Source organism: Plodia interpunctella, chromosome 16 (assembly GCF_027563975.2).
Source record: "Plodia interpunctella isolate USDA-ARS_2022_Savannah chromosome 16, ilPloInte3.2, whole genome shotgun sequence".
Classification (NCBI taxonomy): Eukaryota; Metazoa; Arthropoda; class Insecta; order Lepidoptera; family Pyralidae; genus Plodia; species Plodia interpunctella.
In genome coordinates this window covers 9,196,762-9,217,727 of record NC_071309.1, presented here as the reverse complement: position 1 = coordinate 9,217,727, position 20,966 = coordinate 9,196,762, and the positions used below count along the sequence as shown (strand labels likewise).

The 20,966-nt window shown below is 35.9% G+C and overlaps 1 protein-coding gene and 1 long non-coding RNA gene across 5 annotated transcripts; one reads left to right on the top strand and one right to left on the bottom strand.

The window, feature by feature from the left end:
• Positions 1 to 932: 932 nt before the first annotated feature.
• On the top strand, positions 933 to 14,864 carry LOC128676843 (protein peste-like). 4 transcript variants are annotated; one of them, XM_053757236.1, is made up of 11 exons: positions 933 to 1,322; positions 2,130 to 2,288; positions 6,006 to 6,144; positions 6,703 to 6,860; positions 7,279 to 7,500; positions 7,869 to 8,000; positions 8,625 to 8,796; positions 9,265 to 9,339; positions 13,330 to 13,453; positions 14,019 to 14,086; positions 14,507 to 14,646. In XM_053757236.1, exons 2-10 carry the CDS (start codon positions 2,151 to 2,153, stop codon positions 14,035 to 14,037), a joined length of 1,179 nt encoding a protein of 392 aa, XP_053613211.1. In that variant the 5' UTR covers positions 933 to 1,322; positions 2,130 to 2,150; the 3' UTR covers positions 14,038 to 14,086; positions 14,507 to 14,646. The 4 variants fall into 4 exon arrangements, with proteins under 4 accessions (XP_053613211.1, XP_053613209.1, XP_053613208.1 ...); XM_053757234.1 differs by having other exon boundaries at positions 935 to 1,322; positions 2,133 to 2,288; positions 9,265 to 9,343; positions 14,507 to 14,864; XM_053757233.1 differs by having other exon boundaries at positions 935 to 1,322; positions 9,265 to 9,343; positions 14,507 to 14,864.
• A 130-nt stretch (positions 14,865 to 14,994) lies between these two features.
• Positions 14,995 to 16,940, bottom strand: LOC128676845 (uncharacterized). Its single transcript, XR_008405468.1, has 3 exons — positions 16,862 to 16,940; positions 16,626 to 16,779; positions 14,995 to 16,072 (listed from the first exon to the last, which is right to left on the bottom strand). It is a non-coding gene; the product is annotated as an uncharacterized LOC128676845 (long non-coding RNA).
• Positions 16,941 to 20,966: the final 4,026 nt, after the last annotated feature.

Below are 20,966 nucleotides of genomic sequence, written 5' to 3'. Positions count from 1 at the left end.
CTTGTGTAAATAAACTAGTAAGTACCTATTTAATTGAGTAAAATATATACGGAAACCTCCTCCACAAAAAGGTACAAAGTATGTATGGATTGACCCACACATCAAGTCGCCACGCAACTGACATACTTACTTACCTAAGTAACTACCTAGTGCCACAGAATTTATATCATAATCGAAGCCTACCTGCATAAAAATTTGCCCGATGGATAAAGATTTTATTTTAAATGTATGAAGCTATGTAAGTAGGTCCTGTAATGTTAGTATTATAGTTTTAGTAGATCTTATTGGGTATGTAGTTAGTGATTATATACCTATTTCCATTTGTTTCGAAGTTGCCCGTTGGCTAGAGGTCTTACTGCCTCCGTTAGTCCGTAGCTCCGTGGAAACAACGCGCCTTATTCTGACACTATACAAATCGATGGATCTAATAACAAGCTACAATCATGGCATTTAGGTATATTATTTACAGACAGACAGGTCAAAAGATTCACATTCACACACCAGCGTTCGGCAGATGTCCCGATTTTTTACTCCAGAATTTATTTGTCCCGCGTGGGACAGCTCTGTCCCGCATTTAGGATTTGCAGTCGCATAGCAAAAAAATATTACGATATCGGTATACTTTTGATAAATGATAATTAGGTATATCTATACAATAGTTACTTAACATTTATTTCAATAAAATTTAGATACCATATACCGACCTACCTATTCATTAAAACATGTTATTTAATAGAAAAAAAGCGCCAATATGTTAAAACATATTGGCGCTTTTTTCTATTAAGTGCCGCACTTGACGAAATAATACCGCTTTTTTACTATTTAGGTACGTTTCAAAATCCAGCTTTGCAAAAAAAAACTAGCAACGCTGACTTGACACACACCCATTTACACTCACACACACACACTACTTACAGTGTAAGGCAAGGTGCGAGAAGTGACCTAGGGCTAAAATTTCACCTTTATGGCTAAAAGTTTCCACAATAATTCCCTAAGTGCTGTTAGCCAAAGGTCGCGTCCAAATCTTCAATCATGGTCGCTATTCACTCGCCATAATCGTCAATTATGGTGAGTGAAACGTTTTATTATTATTTTCAATAAAACCCGACCTTCTTACCTTAAAAGAAAATTGGTACCTTCTTTGTTCCGACGCGGGTAAATAATCAAGTCCAATCAGTCGTTTACTGTTGTCCAATACGGAAGCACGGACAGACAGATCGATCAGTTACACGTGTATAAGAATTTGCATGTATAAAAAATATTAAAAAGTACCTAATATGTTTTGTAGATAAAAGTGTTTCGCTTTGCGTGCCTCGACTTCGGTAAGTTTTTAAAAAAATCTGTACTAAAAATTATTATCAAATTTGTATTCACTAAGATAGCCTTTTTACTGAGGCGTGTTTCCGCCCTAGAATAGGACCACTTCATAACCTCCTGTGGATGTCGTACGATGCGACTAAGGGTCTCATAGTCTTGGCAGCTGACAGGCAACAAAATACTCCCTAGAAGGGTCGATGTCATTAATGCGGCCGTTGTTAATTCAAAGCCGAATCTTACTCTTCAAAATTTAATGTTTTATTATTTTACGGCTTCGGGATTATAGACTTTCATAGGGCAGTACAATCCTCGGAACATAAGTTGAACCAAAATGGCAGCAGTCAGCGCAGAATTTAATTAGAGGTGAAAGTAAGTATTAGAAAGGATTTTTAGTGGTTATTATTTATAAAAAATAAATAAAAATAAACAAATATTTTTAATTTCGCGGGTAGCTACGAAAAATCCCATAAATAACACTTTTATCTCTAATTAAACCTGTGACTTTCGTTGTATCATCCGCCCATCTCATTGCAGATTTTTGTTTTTATTAGAGTACTAACTGTGCTCTGGGGCTTCGCTCCCGTGAGAATTTCGGGATAAAGAGTATCCTATGTGTTATTCCAGGTTATTTTCTACCCGTGTACCAAATTTCATAACAATCGTTAGTGCGTGAAGAGATAACAAACTAACGGACTTACTTTCGCATTTATAATATTATATAATTATTATATTAGTTGGGATTGGTATATTTACACGTGTTTTTGCAAATAAAATATCTTTTATCTTTTTATAAATCTTTTGAGTTCTTCCAGCAGTGTGGGCAGGGTACGACAATGATAAAGGTGATTAGTATGTTGAACGACTTTCCAAGATGGCGCTGGGTTGTGGCAGCTATATGTACCATTCTAGCCGTGGGAGGTTTGGTATTCGCTCTGGCTTTTAGCGCACTTTTTGAGTACATTCTGCAATCGGTGAGTTTTTGGGCTTCCTTAATTATATTGTCGACTCCACACTATTCATTGCTGGTATTTCATTGCGGTAAAAAGAAGCTTTCACACAAACTAAGCAGTGTTCATGCATCCGCGTCGGCGGCGACATCTCTCTGTGTTCGGCGATAGTGTGTATTCAAATTCAAAATTCTTTATTCAATTTAGGATGATATACATCACTTAATGACGTCAAAAAATTACTTAAACTAAGTCCACTGCCGGCTTCCAAGGCGCAGGTGAAGAAGAAGCGGCGCAACAAACTTCACCACAGCCTTTTCTCCAAGGACGTCAATTAACAAATATAGGTCTTATACACATATTAAAAATTAGGAGGACGAATTTACATCATTATTAAACATATCAAAATTGGAATGAATAAATAAAATAAAAAAAGTTGTATTTCCAATAAAATTATTGAAAATTGTCACACAAAAAAATATATAAAAATAAAAAGCTAAATGTACAAAACGTACGTAATAATGTCATAAATCATTATGTCATAAATCACATATGTTATGAGGATACGTCATCGTCATGAGGAAGTCACATATATGTTATGTTTGACGACCTCGGTGGCGCAGTGGTAAGATTCTTGCCATTGAACCGAGAGGTCTCGGGTTCGATTCCCGGTCGGGTCATGATGGAAAATGATCTTTTTTTGATTGGCCCGGGTCTTGGATGTTTATCTATATATGTATTTATTATAAAATATAGTATCGTTGATTTAGTATCCCATAACACAAGTCTCGAACTTACTTTGGGGCTAGCTCAATCTGTGTGATTTGTCCTAATATATTTATTTATTTATTTTATTTATTATACTGCACCATGCTTGGGCCAAACATTATTGTCGTTCACATAACCATCAGACTTTTAATATGCCTTTTTACAACTTCTTTTATATAATTTATAATTTTTTTGTCCGGCAAATCAAGAATCCATTTAGGCAATTTATTATAAAAACGAGTACAGTACAAAACACGTTCTAACTTTGGCCAATCGATGCCCGGGGACAAACAATTTATCTTTATTACGTAAGGCTCTATCTGTGTAATCACCGACTTTTTAAAATAAGTTTAAATTTTTCCGGACATGCATAATGTTGTCAAATATGTATTGAGAGGGTAAAGTTAAAATATTAATATCTTTAAAAAATCTCTAAGGGAATCCCTTCTCCTCAAACCATATATAGCACGGATTGCTCTTTTTTGTAAAATGAAAATAGTGTTAATGGTGCTAGCACTCCCCCAAAGTAGTATCCCATAAGACATTAAGCTATGAAAATAACTAAAGTAAACTAATCTAGCAGTCGCTACGTCCGTCAGTTGTCTGATTCTCCAAACTGCGAATGCCGCGGAAATAAGTTTTTTAGATAGGTCATTAATATGAGCGTCCCATTGTAATTTGGAATCAAGGGTAATTCCTAAGAATTTGGTGTTCAATACAAAATCTAAGCTTCCTCCAATCAGAGTCACGTCGACGTGAGCCTGCCTAACATTGGGAAGTGTAAATTTAATGCATTGGGTTTTATTTGCATTCTGCATTAAGTTAGCAGAAAACCAGGAGACAAAATAAGAATTACATCATCAACATCTTCGCTATGGCGGTCTACTTTAAAGATTAATGACGTATCGTCAGCAAACAGCACGATGTCAGCCTGCTATTCTACCATGTATGGCAGATCATTGACGTAAACTAAGAAGAGAAAGGGTCCTAGAATTGAGCCTTGTGGTACGCCAATTTTTACATTACAACCATTTGATTTAACGTTATTAATAACAATAGTTTGTAATCTATCTTTTAGGTATGAAGCTCATATATATATTAGCTCAATTGATTTAGAATATAAACCGTATTGACTAAGCTTTCGCAAAAGTGTTTCATGATCGACACAATCAAATGCTTTAGAAAGATCACAAAATACTCCGATGGCATCCTGTGAGTTCTTCCACGCGTTGTAAATATGACTGACAAGAGCCACTCCCGCGTCAGTTGTACTTTTTCCGGCAGTGAAGCCATATTGATGACGTGGAAAAGATTATGGGTCTTAAAATGATGTAGCATTGATTGAGCATTATGTTTTCAAATACCTTGGTTAATACGGGTAATATACGGGTATGTAGCCGCCATGAACGAAATATTTATAGTAAATGAAAAAATAACATTTTTGCTACAAGCTTTTGTTGCCGTTAAAGAGATCATTAATATTCAACGCGTGACAAACAGATCATGTCCGTGCTGTAAACCGTAGCCATTAAAACTGAAGCAACGTCGAAAATTTCAACTCAAGTAGTTAAACGTAAGGGATAAAGATGTGATATTGTGTAACTATCCTTAGTAATTTATATTTATACGAAATATTGGGTACAAATATGGTGAGGTGACTTTTACCTGCGCGCCGCTGATGTTTAGACAAAATGGCGTAATTTGCGTTTTTCTGCTCAGATTAAAGTTAACGTCAAAGTTGACCGTGCAACCCACTCTCAGGGTGTCGGCTAGCATCAAGCAAATAAACAATAATAAACTACAAGTGATCTGAATTGATTGTCAATTCTCCGTCACCTTGCCTATGATTCGGATGAGCATCCTTAATCGGACGTGACCTAGGGTCAAACGAAGCCATCCGTTTTGAGATCAGTCGCATAACAATTGTCTTCCATTCATTAGGACAATATGTGCCCTAAATAATTTGCGTATACAGAGAATAGGTCTGTATAGCACAGTTAATAATAGTGAGAAAATCCGTTTTAATTATTCTGCCCAATAGATGACGATAGTCAATTTGATTGTATATTAGCACATTGCCCTCTCATTTTGGGCATTTTAGATAGTGTCCAATTACCTAATCACTGGTCCGTAAAATCCCAATCGTATCCAAAAGCCAAGTTAATATCTGAAAACGATCATCAGACTTCCAGTGCAGGCATGATGATCATATATGGTTGTATATAAATACAGGAAATAAAAAACCAAACACGCTTAAAAAAAAAAGAATATAAAGTTCCCCTCTGTGTGCCATGAGTGGGTCAACTCTGTGGGTCAAATAAAAACTTTTTCTCTAATAGATTAGTTGTAATATTATTGCGACTTCAATTGGCAATAAATAACTCATTAATATTGTCCTATTTATCAGTGATTGATTGATAAATAACAGCTTAGTAACATTAATCGGTTCCAAGCAATTGGAATTTATCGTTATCGGATTGGAAATCGATGAAAAAATTTATTTTTGCTTGTAAATTAATAATACTAATGTATTAAAAATTAAATTGCATTTTTAAAGACCACTTAGTAGAATTGACCAATATACCTAATGAAGTTTGTGCATACGCAGTCTCGAGTCAATTATTCAAACTGGCTCTGGATAAGACAAAATTTAAGGAGCTGACGGCCAACATTCATTAATGAATAGGCACACAAAGAAGAAGAAGACTCAAGGGCTTGTATAGACAAAAGAATGTCAATGTTTAAAAAGTCGTCGTGTTTAAATTACAGCTAAAGCCCGAAGTGCGTCTATACCTAGGTTTAACCGGCTAGATCTAGATGCAGCCGGTCTCAGTTGGTTACACACAGGTGTTGCCTGCTTATGTTAGGCTAGACCTCGCTTTAGCCTTTGTCAGCGTTTGCCTAGACCTGCATAGCCGATCTAACCTAGGTGAACCGTCGGATGGAATTAAAAAAAAATAATATTTTTTCCAGAAATTGGCTCTAATACCTGGCTCGCGGGCTTACAATGTGTGGCGGGGACCCACACTACCTCTCTACTTTGAGATCTACTTCTTCAACTGGACCAACCCTGACGCCTTTCCTGGAGAGAAGCCTCACTTAGTACAACTGGGTAAGATAGTTTTACTGCTCAAGGATTTATCATCATCACGTGATTTAACAAGGTTCTTGTCGGTGAAGTTCCTTTTACTGGTCTCTCTCCGTATCTAATTGGTTCACCTCTTAATACAACATGAAGAAATACAAAATACCTACTTACAACAAAAAAGGTACACGTGGAAAGGCGAATAAATAATTAAATAAATTATTTAGTTATTACAGACTTAACCTAATGCTAAAAATTAATTATATAGGTACTTATGTGGTTTAAATAATGGCGCCTAACGCCGTAGCTGTGAATTATCTAAGTTGCCTAAACATGTCAATTGATTACACATAAACATTTCTTCTAGGTTCTATCTTTGGTTAAGAGCGTGTTGGACTTTGCACAATGATAGGTTTCTGAAGGTACTTATCTCCTACATAGGTATGTACAAGATGAAGTTGTCTACAGACACGTCTAGTCCAGTTTTTCTCCAAAAAAATTTCGATTTTGAATGCACACTTTCATTCTCCAGAAACTCCAGTGAGTTTCGAAATTACTGCAAGAATTAATTGTTGTGTGTTCCAGGCCCGTACCGCTTCAGAGAGCACCGCGAGCACGTGAACGTGACGTGGAACCGAGCGGAGCACACCCTGGGCTACCGCACCTTCCGCAGCTGGCAGTTTGACGACTCCAGCGAGGGCAGCCTGGATGACGTCATCACCACCGTCGACGTCATCACTGCTGTACGTCTTTATTGTCTCAATTATCGATCACTATAGTTATTATTATTTCCCCTATATTCGTCATCTAATTTAGGTATAAAAAATAGGATTTAAGTACGATATTTTTAATTTTTTCCATGTTTCTCCTTCCATTGCTAGGGTTACTTTTCTCTGGATCGACTAATCCATGAATGCCCTTCGTTGCGGCCCTTTTACGCTCCGCTTCAACATTTTCTTCTATCAAGAATTTTTCAATGTAGGTAGTTAATAGTCGCGTCGTAAGGGCCGGAAGTTTAGTGGTGAAAACCGCATGAAAATCCGTACCGTACTTAGTTGTTGAGTATATTGTGCTCAGACAGACAGACGCGGCAGAGGAGTTTGTTTTATAATATGTAAAGATAAGGAAGACGCTAACGTTACCGTTGTATCTTTTTTCCAGTCGGCCGTCCACCACGAGAAGCCCCATCAGAACCACTTCGAACAGTATATGTTCAGTCTGTTCCTGAAGAACACATTCTCAGGCCATCGGATTCACGTCACCAGGGCAGTCAGGGAACTCCTGTTCGAGGGCTATAACGACTGGCTGCTGACGATGGCTCAGGCCATGCCCAAAGGACCTTCCGGAATACCGAAGGTTGACAAGTTTGGGTGGTTTTATCAGGTAATTTTGGTGATCCCAATAGGACGCTATGGTACCCTAGGCATGGCACTATTAAGAGGATTTGAGACGCATCACGGGTTCGTGGGAAATATCCATATTTATAAACATATAAGTACCATACTAAAATTAATTATGAGAATAGTCTTCTAAAACATGGTAACAATTATCGACATTGTTGTCAACAATCTCATTATGAATCGGGTATTCCATATATTCATTACAAAAGGTACTGTGTTGCTCATTACCATGGTAAGTGGAGAAGAAGGAAAACTGACTCTGGCATCTAACGCTGTGGTGGCTAAGAGTAAGAGAAAACAATATAGCAAGTAATTTTAAAACATTTCACTTGATTTTTAATGGTGTTTCAGTTAAATAACTCGTTGGACACTCACGGATACGTGGAGGTGACCACAGGTGAACAAAGCGGGACGCTGCCAGGACAGATCGTGAGGTGGAACCACCAGAACCATGTTGAGTATTATCAGGGGAAATGCTCAAGGGTTAGTGGATTGAAAATATATTATTTGATATCCTTACCTCAAAAGGATAAAACTGAACCTTTATAAAATCACAAGTGCATCTTGTCTCTCCGACTTTCACTGCTAATTTACTCCGAAACTTATACTGAACCAATTAAGTTGAATTTTAGTATTTATTTAAGACACGCTTACAGTGATTACATATAAATTTGCATAGCCTGTAGTTTAGTGGCAAAATTAAATAAGTACCAATTCGCGTACCAGAGCAAAACACAACATAGTACTTAATTATCAACTCAAACGCAGACCATTTGTATAAAGGTGAGCGGCGTGCAGGAAAAACTTTAGTCTTTATTTCTACTAGTTGGGATACAGTGGAACCACGAGCCAATAGACTTAAATATGTATATCAGTGGTTCGTGGTATTTTTTTTATTGAAATGGAACTACGAACCCAAAGCTAGTGGGACTATGAGACTGGTGAGACTTTATTGGTAGGCCCACGAGTCAAAAATCGAATCAACGTCAAAACTGACTGGTGCGTCTCACACTTTAGTGTAATTTTAAATTTACTTATTTTCATAGCCGATTTCGAGTTTATATAGTTTTGTTTTTCTTTGAAAATGACTGGAAGGTTATTTTTTAGTTAGAGGGCAGCGCAGGAGAGTTCATACCAAGGAATCTAACAGAAAAATCGGTGCTCACAATGTTTTTCCCAGATCTATGTCGTACAGTGGATATGACATACATGTACAGTGGACAGCATAGAGGTCTGGACTACCTCAAGTTTGGAATGGGCCCGAGCAGTTTCGATATCTGTAAGTGTGTGTACTTTACAAGACACTACCTACATCCCGTCGGCATGCCGTGAATTATCTATTTTATTAACCCCCAATGCAAAAAGAGGAGTTTTACAAGTTTGACCGCTAAGTGTCTGTATGTTTGTCCTTCTGTGTACGTGGCACTGTAGCTCATAAACGGGAATCGATTTGGATGCGATGTTTTTTTATTTGATACCTAATTTTTGTGCTGTGGTTCTTAGATATGTTTGATCAAAATCGGTTCAGCCGATGAAAAGTTGTAGCGAAATTAATATCAAGTCGGGGGTTTTTTCAATTGTCTAACAAATAAATTTATGTTTCTTGATAATTTCTTGAATATAATATATAAATTGTAGATATCAGTAAATTGATATTCAAAAGAATATGCATAATATTCTACGCATATTATTCTTATTTGCGTGTCAACGTTCTCCAAAGATTTTAGAATGTATTTTTCTCCATCAGCACCAACGTCTTCCCAGAATTCTTGCTTCTGCAATGGACCATGCGAATGGGGCGGTGTTATGAACATCTCTGCATGTAGGTGAGCTATTTTTGATAAAACCTGATGAAAAAACCTACCAAATCTACCAAAGTTACATAATCATCATCAATTAATTTAAGAACTTTGTTCTTGTCGGTGGAGCATTCTCCATCTAATTCTGTCCTCAGCCATTGATTTCACCTCCCTATACGACACGAGCTCCGCCTTCTCTTTTATTTCATCTAGGAATGCCCTTCTCGGCTTTCCTTTTCCTCTTCTTGTTTCGATTTTTCCTTCAATCAGATATTTCATAAAGTTGTCGTGTCGTATAAGGTGGCCAAACATCTTTCCCCTTCTTGTTCGCTGTTCGTTATATGTTTGCTCGTTCGTTATACGTTCTTCTTTCTTTGATCTTGTCTAGTACTTCTTCATTTGTCTCCCTACATAAACAAAATAATTATTAACAGCATTAACTGAAGCCTCTGAAGTATGATCAATATGTATCAAATTATGGGCAGTGTTAGATTTCGGGTTAAGATTACATATCTGGCTTATTGTTTTCCATGTATTTTTTATATTATAGCTGGGCGAAGTGTGTAATATTAAAGTAAACGCCGAGTACGGGAACACAAACTTTAATCAGGTAGCCACACATACACAGGCAAAGACACCTCGCTCGCTAATAGAGCGTGCGTCGGCGACACAGCAGGAACACGCCCGCGCCGGTTCGCGTTTATTTACAGACTAATTTTCCTCGAGGAGACGCGCGCGTGCGCCGCGGCGCGAGCGCTGTGAGCGTCGAGAAGAAGCGGGGGGCAGAGGGTAGCACGGCGTCTCATCGGAAGGGCATATAATGTTGCCCGCTATAATACTATATTTATGCTTACGTATTTCTGCTTTATTTTATGAAGAAGTAGATTACAAAAATTTCTGTATCTTTTGGAAGTTACCTGCAATAAAAGATCATTAGGATTTTTTCTATGTTTAGCATGTAATTTGTATCTCCACCTAATACATTTGACCAGGCCTGGGCTCATCCATGGTTTTAGATTTGCTTTTCTATTTTGGACTTTAAAGTTGTTCATAACGTTTGTTAGTATAGTAATAAATTTGTTAGTTGCGCCTTCAGGGTCCGAATTATTATAAAAATCTGTCCAATTCACACCTTGGAGTTCATTAATAAACCTTATTATAATCAATCCTAACAACAGTTCTACAACATTTTATTATCCGTTGTTGTCGTTTAACCGAAATCAAAACAGACGAATGATCAGTAATCGTAGACTTACAAACAACTGTAGTGGCTGTACAACCGATCTTGATGAAAGAGTGGTCATAACATTTCGATCCTCGTGTAAGGAAGATATGATTAGGCAAGAGACCATGCATAGATAGCTGATTAAGATAATCCCCAGTCCTGGGATCTTGATTTCCCTCTTTTATATCTAAGTTTATGTCTCTCGTAACTGTAAGATTTTTGAAATGTCTAAGCTTATACAAAATATTATCAAAGAAAAAAAGATCTGTGTATTGCTACTATTGATTATTTATTTCAGCAATCAGACAGTCAGCATGTATTTTGATTTATGTAATGATTTATGTCATATCATGTTGAATGAAAAGTATAATTTAGTATGTTAGGTATATTAATAAGATGTGGGAGCCAGCATTCAGTGAAAATTATGACATGAAAATCAATGTTTAATCTTGCGAGATGAATACTGAAATCGTTGAAATTACAGTCTATGTTCTGTACAATAATATTCAGGTTATTATGAGATTGACTAAAGAGGCTTTTACAGTTAGCAGCTTCATCAATCAGAAACGCCTCACCAACATTTACATTAACGTCAATGCTCACTTGTTGCGTATCATTCTTCATATTGTTTGTATTTATATGTTTTTTTTTAAGGAAAAAGTATAATGGTATGACGTTCCTTTTGTCGCGCCTCTAATCAAATAAACTCTATTTGGTAAAGTAAAATATAACATGCAAAAGTGTAGCTTAAAGAATATTCGAAAAGTAGAAACAACTTGGGAATGTGCAGGTAATTGATGTCAATAAGATGTAAAATATATAAATACAGTACGATATAATACATTATTATAATAATTATATGTTTCAAGAACTCTAAATTCATGTTAGTTGACACAGTAAGAATATAAATGAGTAGCAAAATGCTCAGAGAGCTAGAGAAAAAGACTATAGGCGACATGATTAGCAAATATGTAGGATTATTAAAGGTAATATAGTCAATTTGATCCAAATCTGCCAGTTTTTCAATATGGATCCGGGTATCGTCATCATCCCTTTTCATTAAGACCTTTAGAGATCCAGCAGTACCTACTTGAATATCCCATCTTTATAAGTCGTTTGGCTGAAGAAAGTAGCATTTTAGTTTTAGGAGTTAGCTTTTCAGAAACATAAACTGGGCATAGAGACGAACCAATACCCAGGTCACTACTATTTAATTTCTTATCTTTGTTAGCTTTGTTATATGCAGTCACCGACTTCAACAGCTGCATTTTCTGTAATAAGTTTTGAAATTCCATTACAATCGCAGCATTTGATTTGCCTCCACGATACCTACAGTTGACTAATATTTTTCATGTTAACATCACTACCCATAGCTTTTATAAAATTGGAAGCAATTACATTTAAATCTTCCTTCTCTTCCTTAGGCACATAATTCTTACTTCAAGAACTGTCTTCAGCTGGTTTATTTGTAGTTGGTCTAATTGATCTTCCAGTACGTCAATCCAAAACGTTATTGGTATTTGCACATGTAAGTTGTAAGATGGAAACTTTCTTCTTCAGCTCAATCTGTTGCTCTCTATTCTGCTTCAGCAGGATTTTTTCAATTTCACCGTTACTTTCAATCAATTTGCTATTTTATATAGTTAATGCTTTAATTGCTTTAAACAATTTATCATATTTTGTTTCTTGTTTCAATTTATATTCTTGAAGACTTATTTTTATGTCTGTACAAAATTCAGCAAATTTATCATTATCGGGATTCCCGTAGGCATCTCTTTTATTTGCATATACAATCCTAATGAAGACGTTGCAACTCACGGTTTTTAATGATGGCTCGTCCTTTATAATCTCCACTTGCGGAACAAGAACCGTCAATAGTCAAAATGATATCGTAATACAATGCGTTTAAGGTTAATAATCGAAAGTGGCAATTTTTTTTTTTTTTAATGCGCAACAACGATATACGCGTCCACCTTTATTCGATGCTCAACGATGAATGACACAACAGTAATGAAAACTTTTTGATAAATACTTATCTATCTATCTATATATATATATATATATATATATATATATATATATATATATATATATATATATATATATATATATATATATATATATATATATATATATATATATATATAAAAGAACAAGCGTTTTTTTACTAATCAACGCCCAGCCTAAACCATAGAAGCTATAAACGCGAAATTTGGGCAGTAGCTTTAGGTTATTACGTAGTGCTCAGATAAGAAAGGAATTTTCAAAATTCTAGGGTATAAATTGAGGGTAAAGTTTGTATGAAAAATAACGAAAATCTTTACTCCAATCTACTTGAAAATTGGCATAAATGTTATGCAACAAAAATAGTGAAATCCATGTTTCAGGATTTTTATAATTTTACCTTAAAGGTAGTTAAATGAGGGTGAGAAGAAATAACAAATATTCCCATTCAAAATTTCATCAACTAAAGATATGAGTAGACAGCTCAGCGGTAAACACCATTGAATACACGTTGTTACTGTTGATGGTTCGAATCCTGAACTTCAATTATTTTGAAATATATCTGATTATCTATAGGGTGATTTCTGTGAAAGTTTTATTATGGTTTTACCCGAGCGAAGCTGGGACGGCTGCTAGTCATTTATATGACGTTTAGAAAAGTGCATAGTGGAAGTCATGCATTTAGGAAGTACTTCGCAGTACGGCGTACCTATTCATTCCATGCTGGAGTTCTACGTTCTGAAGATATAATATTATACTTTGAACTAACATATTCGTTTCTCAGGTTCAACTCACCAAGTTTTGTCAGTCTGCCGCATTTCCTCCACGCGGACCCACGTCTCCGCGAGCAGGTCACGGGCCTCCACCCTGACCCTGAGAAACATTCCTTCTATTTGGCCATTGAGCCTGTAAGTCTAGCACTATTATTGTTTAGAGGGGTGTTATAAGTTTAGCATGTCTGTCTGTGGCATTGTAGCTCCCAAACGGATGAACCGATTTTCGTTTAGTTTTATTTGGGTCATAGATAATATTATCCCAATTCTTTTAGCTATGTTTCATGAAAATCGGTTCAGCCGTTCAAAAGTTGTAGCGAAAAGAATATTGAAAGCGGGGGTTTTTTAACGTATCAGGTACAACAATTAAATTTGATATCGTATTGAGTCATAAAAATTGGCCCAGCCATTTGACCGTGAAGAAGTAACATAATTCACACACGTATTCACAAAATTTCGCCTTTATAATATTAGTGGGATGGGATAACATTAGTGCGATAGTCGGTTGTAGCTTGTGAGAAATAACTATTTAGTATAAAAATTGACATGAAAAAGTCCCTGTGAAGGTCTAACTTCTGAATAAATGATTTGATTTGGTGTGTAGTAAGTAGTAATGAGATGGGATTACAAAAAGGCCAGTACCCCAGAGGTGGGGATATTAAAATAGCTGATGGTGATGTTAAATTGTTTTTCCTTTTAGAAATTGGGCATACCCGTAGATGTGGCCGCCAGGATTCAAATAAACATTCTTATGGAACCAGACAATGGGTGAGTAGTTTACTTACACACATTAAGTATGTACTTAGTAGAAAACAAACTAGACTTCGGCGTCTGTCTGTTTCAAATCTGTCTTCTTTTAAACCAAGCAACGTATTTTGATGCAGTTTCCACTGTTATTCCCGACGCTTTTTACACATAAGTGTCTACATTAATAATGATTGTAAATAAAGCCTATCACAAAACATACAAAAACTTAGCACGTTTTTCCTTCACCGGAAGGTTGGCGGTCAACTAAGTGCTTAAGTAGTTACTGTCAGATTGATATACCTTACAAATTTATGTGGCTTGAGCATGGATTTACTTCGTTATACTAGTACGTACTAATTCCATACATTACCTTGCGTTTTAACCACTGGACCACTTAGGAGGGACTCTAATATGACTACATAATGATGGCTTTTCTTCCAGATTGTACATAAACGTACCAAAACTGCTTTTCCCCGTATTCTGGTTCCAACAATGCGTGTTGATTGACGAAGCGATAGGCGGCGAGCTGTACATGGTACGGATCATCCAAGATTGGGGATCCACATTCTGTCTGGGCAACGCTCTGGTGTTCACCTTCCTCGCCCTGCTGACCTGCAACTTCTGTGGGATACGAAGCCAGAAGACGAAGACCAAACTTACGAGAGAGACGGAGAATACGTGATACTCGACTTTTAGTTGTAGAATGTCTATTAATTAAAAATTAACAGTATTATTTCAACTTGTATCCCAACTAATATTAAGTATAAATGCGAAAGTAAATTTGTTTGTTTGCTACCTCTTCACGCATTATCTACTGAACCGATTGTACTTTTTATAATGAAATTCCACGGGAGCGAAGCCCCGGGGCGTAGTTAGTCTCATAAATTCGTTGTAGCAAACCCGGGGTTTTATTAAATGAAACCCAGGAATTCAACTAACAGTTAATTTTATGCAAAAAAATACAACATGGGTCGTGAGTTGTAAGGCCGTCACAATTTTCGCTTTGGTAGGTAGGCAGGTACTTCCCGTTGATGTGGACGAAGGCTGCATGCATAGGGTGGTCGGCCGGCCAGGAATGACGTCAGTCTTCGAATGGTACTGTATTGTTGCGGGTCCAACCCCGAATCTTGAATCGGAATTTCATATTCCGTCCACACGACCCAATTTGATTGCCAATTTAATCAAATTGGGTCTTATGGAAGGGGTTTAATGTTGCCTGTCACTGTTCGATTAATAATTTCGCAACATATTTACGGGAGGTTCTAGGGAGGAAACAACACGCTTGCAACGGTAAAAAAAAACTAAGATATTTTTAACTTAAGTTTTTTAATCACACACAAAAAACACGACACATTACAATCAAACCGTGAAAAAGCACCTATATAGGTATTTTTCTTGTGTTATGGCTTTTCATCGTTCGTAATTATAATAAGAATGTCAATAAATTTGATTTTGTTTAGGCATTGATTGAACCTTTTTTTTTAAGTTTCATGGCTCCACCGTTCGCCAAAACGATGATTTTGCCAACGTCAACGTTGAGATTGACACGGAATATAATATGTTATAATATCAATAATATTGAAATACTGTTCAGTGTGTAACCTAAAATATAAGACATACAGATAGTAGGTACCTAGATTGTATATGTTTCGTTCTGTCAATGTCAAATATTGCAATGTGTCGCGATAGTGACGACCGAAACATACAAAAACCGGGTTAGCGTTGTTAACCCGGCAAGATGACGTTTATGGAAAGTGAGTTTAAACGTAACAAGTAAACAAATACAATTACAATCATACCATGAAACCTACACTTAATAAACCTGTTATTGAATGTATTAACTCTTCCTAGATAATTGCAAGAAAACAATAATGTAAGTAATTAATACATTTAGGACAGTAGACACTAGTGTCCAGTCTAAGGGTATGACGTCAGCTATGGTATATTTAAAGGGCCGAGCGTCGATGTAGCAGACAAACTTCTCCAGAGCAGCGAAGTGATTCTTGTCTGGAAAATAAAATTTACAAAATAATAAAAAAATGCGACAGATATTTTCATGTAATTTACCGATGTTTCATACTAATGTATAAAATTTAACAAACAAGTAGGTAGTTTATTTTGTGATCACCATTTAAATGCCTTCATTCATTAAGGTGATGAATGGGAATTATTTAAAGTTCCCATTCGTCACCGGAGGGGGGAAAATGGGGGCGGGAAAAAATGAGTCAACCGTTTTGTTACCCCACTTGATTATATTGATCAAAATTTGATTTTATCGTCAGTTTGCCAATGTGGTGTGTATAGTCCGCCATATTAATTTTATTACGACATCACATAGCGTAATTATGTTAATAATAAAGAGAGGCTATGATAAACAATTCTCTGAGGTATGGCGTTCTGTACATTAATTTGAATAGCACCGATTCTACCGGTTCGGTTTCGTTTAGAGCATAGTCTCCGGTCAATATTTTTCAAGTGCTATTCGAGGAATAATTAAAATGCGTTCCTTAATTAGCTTTTTTAGACCGGCATACCTCAAAACTTTGGACCAATAACTCACCTCTGTCTTGCATAAGTCTATTCAACAAATAGATCTTCAACTTATTTACTTGTGACGATAATTTATTAGCTGAATAAATTGGCGCGAAAAGGTAAAATATAATCAGGACGGCATTAACCGTTAATAGCATTGATTCAGTATTCAGTTCAGGTTTCTGCGAAAAGAACGGGGTTTTATTGTCGAATACTAGTGTAGTCACAGTGTGTTTTACTCTTACATGAATCAGTCATACGTACCTCAAAATTTATTGTTTTCAGTGCGTTATACAAAGAAAGTATTCCGGTTGAAGTTCGGAAAAACAAGTTCCAGAAAAACTGAAAATAATAAAAATATTACCATAAGTTCTAGTACAATATTTACGTTGTAATAATGTCTTCATTAAAGTTTAAAACAACAATTTGGGTTTACCGTCAGCGCGGCCCCATTGCTCCGTCGACGGATCAACCCAGTAATGTATGCCACACACAATCCACGGCGTTTGCGTTGATTAATCGCGTCAATGTCAGACAACCTATGCAAAATACAACGGCCTGCGTCGACGCAACGGAAATTAGCGCAACGAAGCAGAGCAGTGAAGCCGCGCTATTAACTGTACTGAAATTTTACCATGCAATCAAAATTTGCTCGTCCTTCGTCTGTTACGGCTACTATTTTCTGATATGCATCTCGGTAAAGATTAAAGTCGTAACATTTTGTAATCAGATTTGTTATAGAAAGCATTCGACAATAGACTGAATAAAAAAATATAGTGTACACTACGATTACAGTGTCTGATACCATCATTGGGCAACTATAAAAATATGAAAAATAAAATGGTACATAACAAGAATTTGTCAAATAACAACACGTATAAATAAAAACTTGAGATATAGTTAATTTTAATATCAAAAACAAAACGAATTTCGTTTCGATGTTGCAAATGGAGAAACCATATTTATCGTCAATTGATGTTAATTTTTTTTGAAACGAGAAAAAACTGTTTTCCTTTTTAGTAAATTGTGTTGCAAAGACGCTTGATAAGTACATTAGATAAACACTAATAAAGTAATTTAATGTAAGAATATGATTTTCATGTAATATAGTTGAATAAGTATAAAAAACTATTATAACTGTCAATATTTGTAACAAATACATTATTTTTACTATGCATTTAATTGATTGATGTTTGTATTTGATAAATCCGAAATCTAAACAAAGTAATAGTGAAATTAATAAAAATGTTAAATTAAATAATTTTTGTGATATTTTAGGATCTTTTAAAATTGTTGTAGACATTTTAGGTTACGTTATTGCGCGGCAAGCTGTGACTGGTGTATGACATATCATTATTAATAGTTAATTACTTATTTTCTAGAATATAGTAAGTAGTACTTAATTAACGTAGTTATATATTATCTAGTTATGTGTTCGTGATGCAATGTTAGGGTTCCGAAGGTATTATGACTTAAAAAAACTAAGTCTAATAACTTAACTTAATAATATTCTACCTGATAACAAATCTTTTGACTTAGTATTTTTTTTAAATTCAAGTATAAATGGATGAAGTAAGTACCTATTCCGTAATAAGATGAGCATGATTCTGATTATGTCATAGAGTGTTCGTTACGGAACTAATAGGTAGTTAAAATAAAATACTTGGAGCTATAGTAGAACCGCCTAAATGAGTCCTCGCCCGCGGAGTACAAGGGGCGCGGGGGTACGACGACAAAGGGGACCGAGAGAGGTGCGGGCGGCGGGCGCATTCTTGTAAAAACTCAGTTCGCTCGCTACGCGGTTAGCGATCACACGTGTTGACAGTTGCGGACGCCTTGTGAAAGTTATACATGAGATTACATTCTCAAGATGAGTCGAAATGTTTTCGGACATAGAATTAATAGTCAGTGCAAACAAATGGCGTTTAACGTATATGAATATTTTAGAAAAAAGAAACTCGACCCAAATTCTGATGAATATAAACAAGATATACCTTTAAATAAAACTGTAGCAGAAGTTACTGGATTATCAGAAAAGACTGTATCTAGAATTGTACAACAAGGGAAAGCATTAAATGACAACGAGAGATTTAAATCACCAAGAAAACCAAAACAGGTTCGTAGAAAAAGAGTGGAAATAGACGATTTCACAAAAGGAGTGGTAAGAAGAAAAGTCACTCAGTTTTACACAATTTTCAAAAAAATACCTACTCTGAAAACTTTGAACGCTGTACTTAGAGAAGAGAATATATTACACTGCGGCAGGGAATATTTAAGGCTATTATTACATGATCTAGGTTTTAAATTTAAGAAATGCGGATCTAAAAGGAAACTCCTTATCGAACAGCCAAATATCACATCGTGGAGGTGGAAATACCTAAATACTATTAAAAAATATCGTAGAGAAAGAAGACATATTTTATACCTTGACGAAACTTATGTAAACGCGTCTCATAACGTTTCAAAATGTTGGCAATCAAAGGATGAACTTGGCGTTCTATCTCATATTGGTAAAGGGGACCGTTTGATCATCGTACATTGTGGAGGTCAAATTGGATTTGTAGACGGAGCCCTTGTGATATTCAAATCCAAATGTAAAACAGGTGATTATCACGATTCTATGAATTTCGCAAATTTCAGTAAATGGATAAATGAAAAGCTCATGCCTAATATACCGCAAAATTCTGTCATAGTAATGGACAACGCAGCTTATCATTCGGTTCGAGAAGAGAAAAAGCCAACTATGGCTTCTACCAAGCCAACTATGCAAGAATGGCTACGACGACATAACGTGCCTTTTGATGAAAAACTTAGAAAAGATGACTTATATAAATTAATTAAAAGCCATTTCACAGAAGATATTTACAAAATTGACGAGGTATTGAAAAGAAACGGACACGAAGTATTGCGTTTGCCTCCATATCACCCAGACCTGAACCCCATTGAGTTGGTCTGGGGTGATATCAAAGGACAATTAGCACAAAAAAGTATCGACTCTAATTTGGACCAGAAAAAAGAAATATTAGAGAGATTATTTGCTGAATATCCCAAAGAGAAATGGGAGAATTGTGTTAAACACGTGATTAAAATCGAAGACGAATATTGCAAACATGATGGAGCACTAGATGAAGTTGTTGATTTTATTATTAATGTGCAAGACGATTCTGATGATTCTGATGATGGCTGTTTCGAAAGTGAAGAATCAAGTTCCAGTGATACTGATATTATGGACATAAGTGATTGATTTATAATTTTGATAAATTTTGCATAAATAAATATTACATACATAACTTTATTACCTTTTTTTTACCTACATATCATACCTATATATCATAAAATCACATTTTTATCGAATTGTTTTGTATGAAAAATAAAAATTTGAAAATAACAATAATCGAAAAATGCTTATGCTATTTAATTCATGTACGTGGTCTCGTTGATACCATGGAGATATGGGATAACAAAAGGAACACGTTGTATAGTTTACAGTTGTTTCATTCAAATTTTGTATAGCCATTATTAATTTTTTAATAAAAATCTTCACCTGTTTGCCGCTAACCACTATGACTTCACATATCTCAAGAAATGTCCAGTAACATTTCGCCTCTTGTATTACACGCTACGCTCGACCGCCGCCCGCACCTCTTTCGTTCCCCTTCGTCGTCGTACCCCCGCGCCCCTTGTACTCCGCGGGCGAGGACTCATTTAGGCGGTTCTACTATAAGAATTAGATAAATATATTTTTCTTTGTTCTTACAAATTGGTATAATGAAGAACAGAAATCGAATCGAATGACAGGAAAAAAAAAACAATAGAAATAAACTAGATTTGTAGTGCGCGCGCAGGAATAAAATTTAAATTGTCGTGTTCGATAGCCATTGGCTGCCGCGCGAGGGTCGCGGGCGGGACGTGCCTAGTGTTGTGTTGTACTGGCGTAGACATAGAGAATATATTGGATTATCTATCATGATTTTTTGCAAATGTCCACTTAACATTGATTGTCAAGTAGAGTCAGGAGCATATGACGCGGGCATAATTTTGTCTTTCTAAGTAAAATGGATCCTTATGGGAATTAAAACTGTCTTTTCGCTGGCGGTGATAATCAATATACATAAAACTCGAGTGACTGACAGACAACGTACAGCCGAAACTACTGGGCGTAGAAAGCTGAAATTTGGTGTGTAGGTTCCTAGGACAGTGTAGGGGAGCACTAAGAAGGGATTTCCTGAAATTCCCACGGGAAACGGATTTTTACTCACATACGAAGTTGTGGGCAAAAGCTAGTACTTTTTTAATTTAATATCTTTGTCTATGTATTCATTGCTCGTAAAGTTACAAAATGTTCAGTTTCATAAACCCCTCCGTAATT

Excerpts from the sequence above, each read along its gene's own strand:
- LOC128676843 (XM_053757234.1), top strand. The coding sequence starts at position 2,151 with ATGATAAAGGTGATTAGTATGTTGAACGACTTTCCAAGATGGCGCTGG. Across the intron at positions 2,289-6,005 it reads TTGAGTACATTCTGCAATCG|AAATTGGCTCTAATACCTGG; the intron begins GTGAGTTTTTGG and ends TATTTTTTCCAG. Across the intron at positions 8,001-8,624 it reads ATCAGGGGAAATGCTCAAGG|TTAGAGGGCAGCGCAGGAGA; the intron begins GTTAGTGGATTG and ends GTTATTTTTTAG.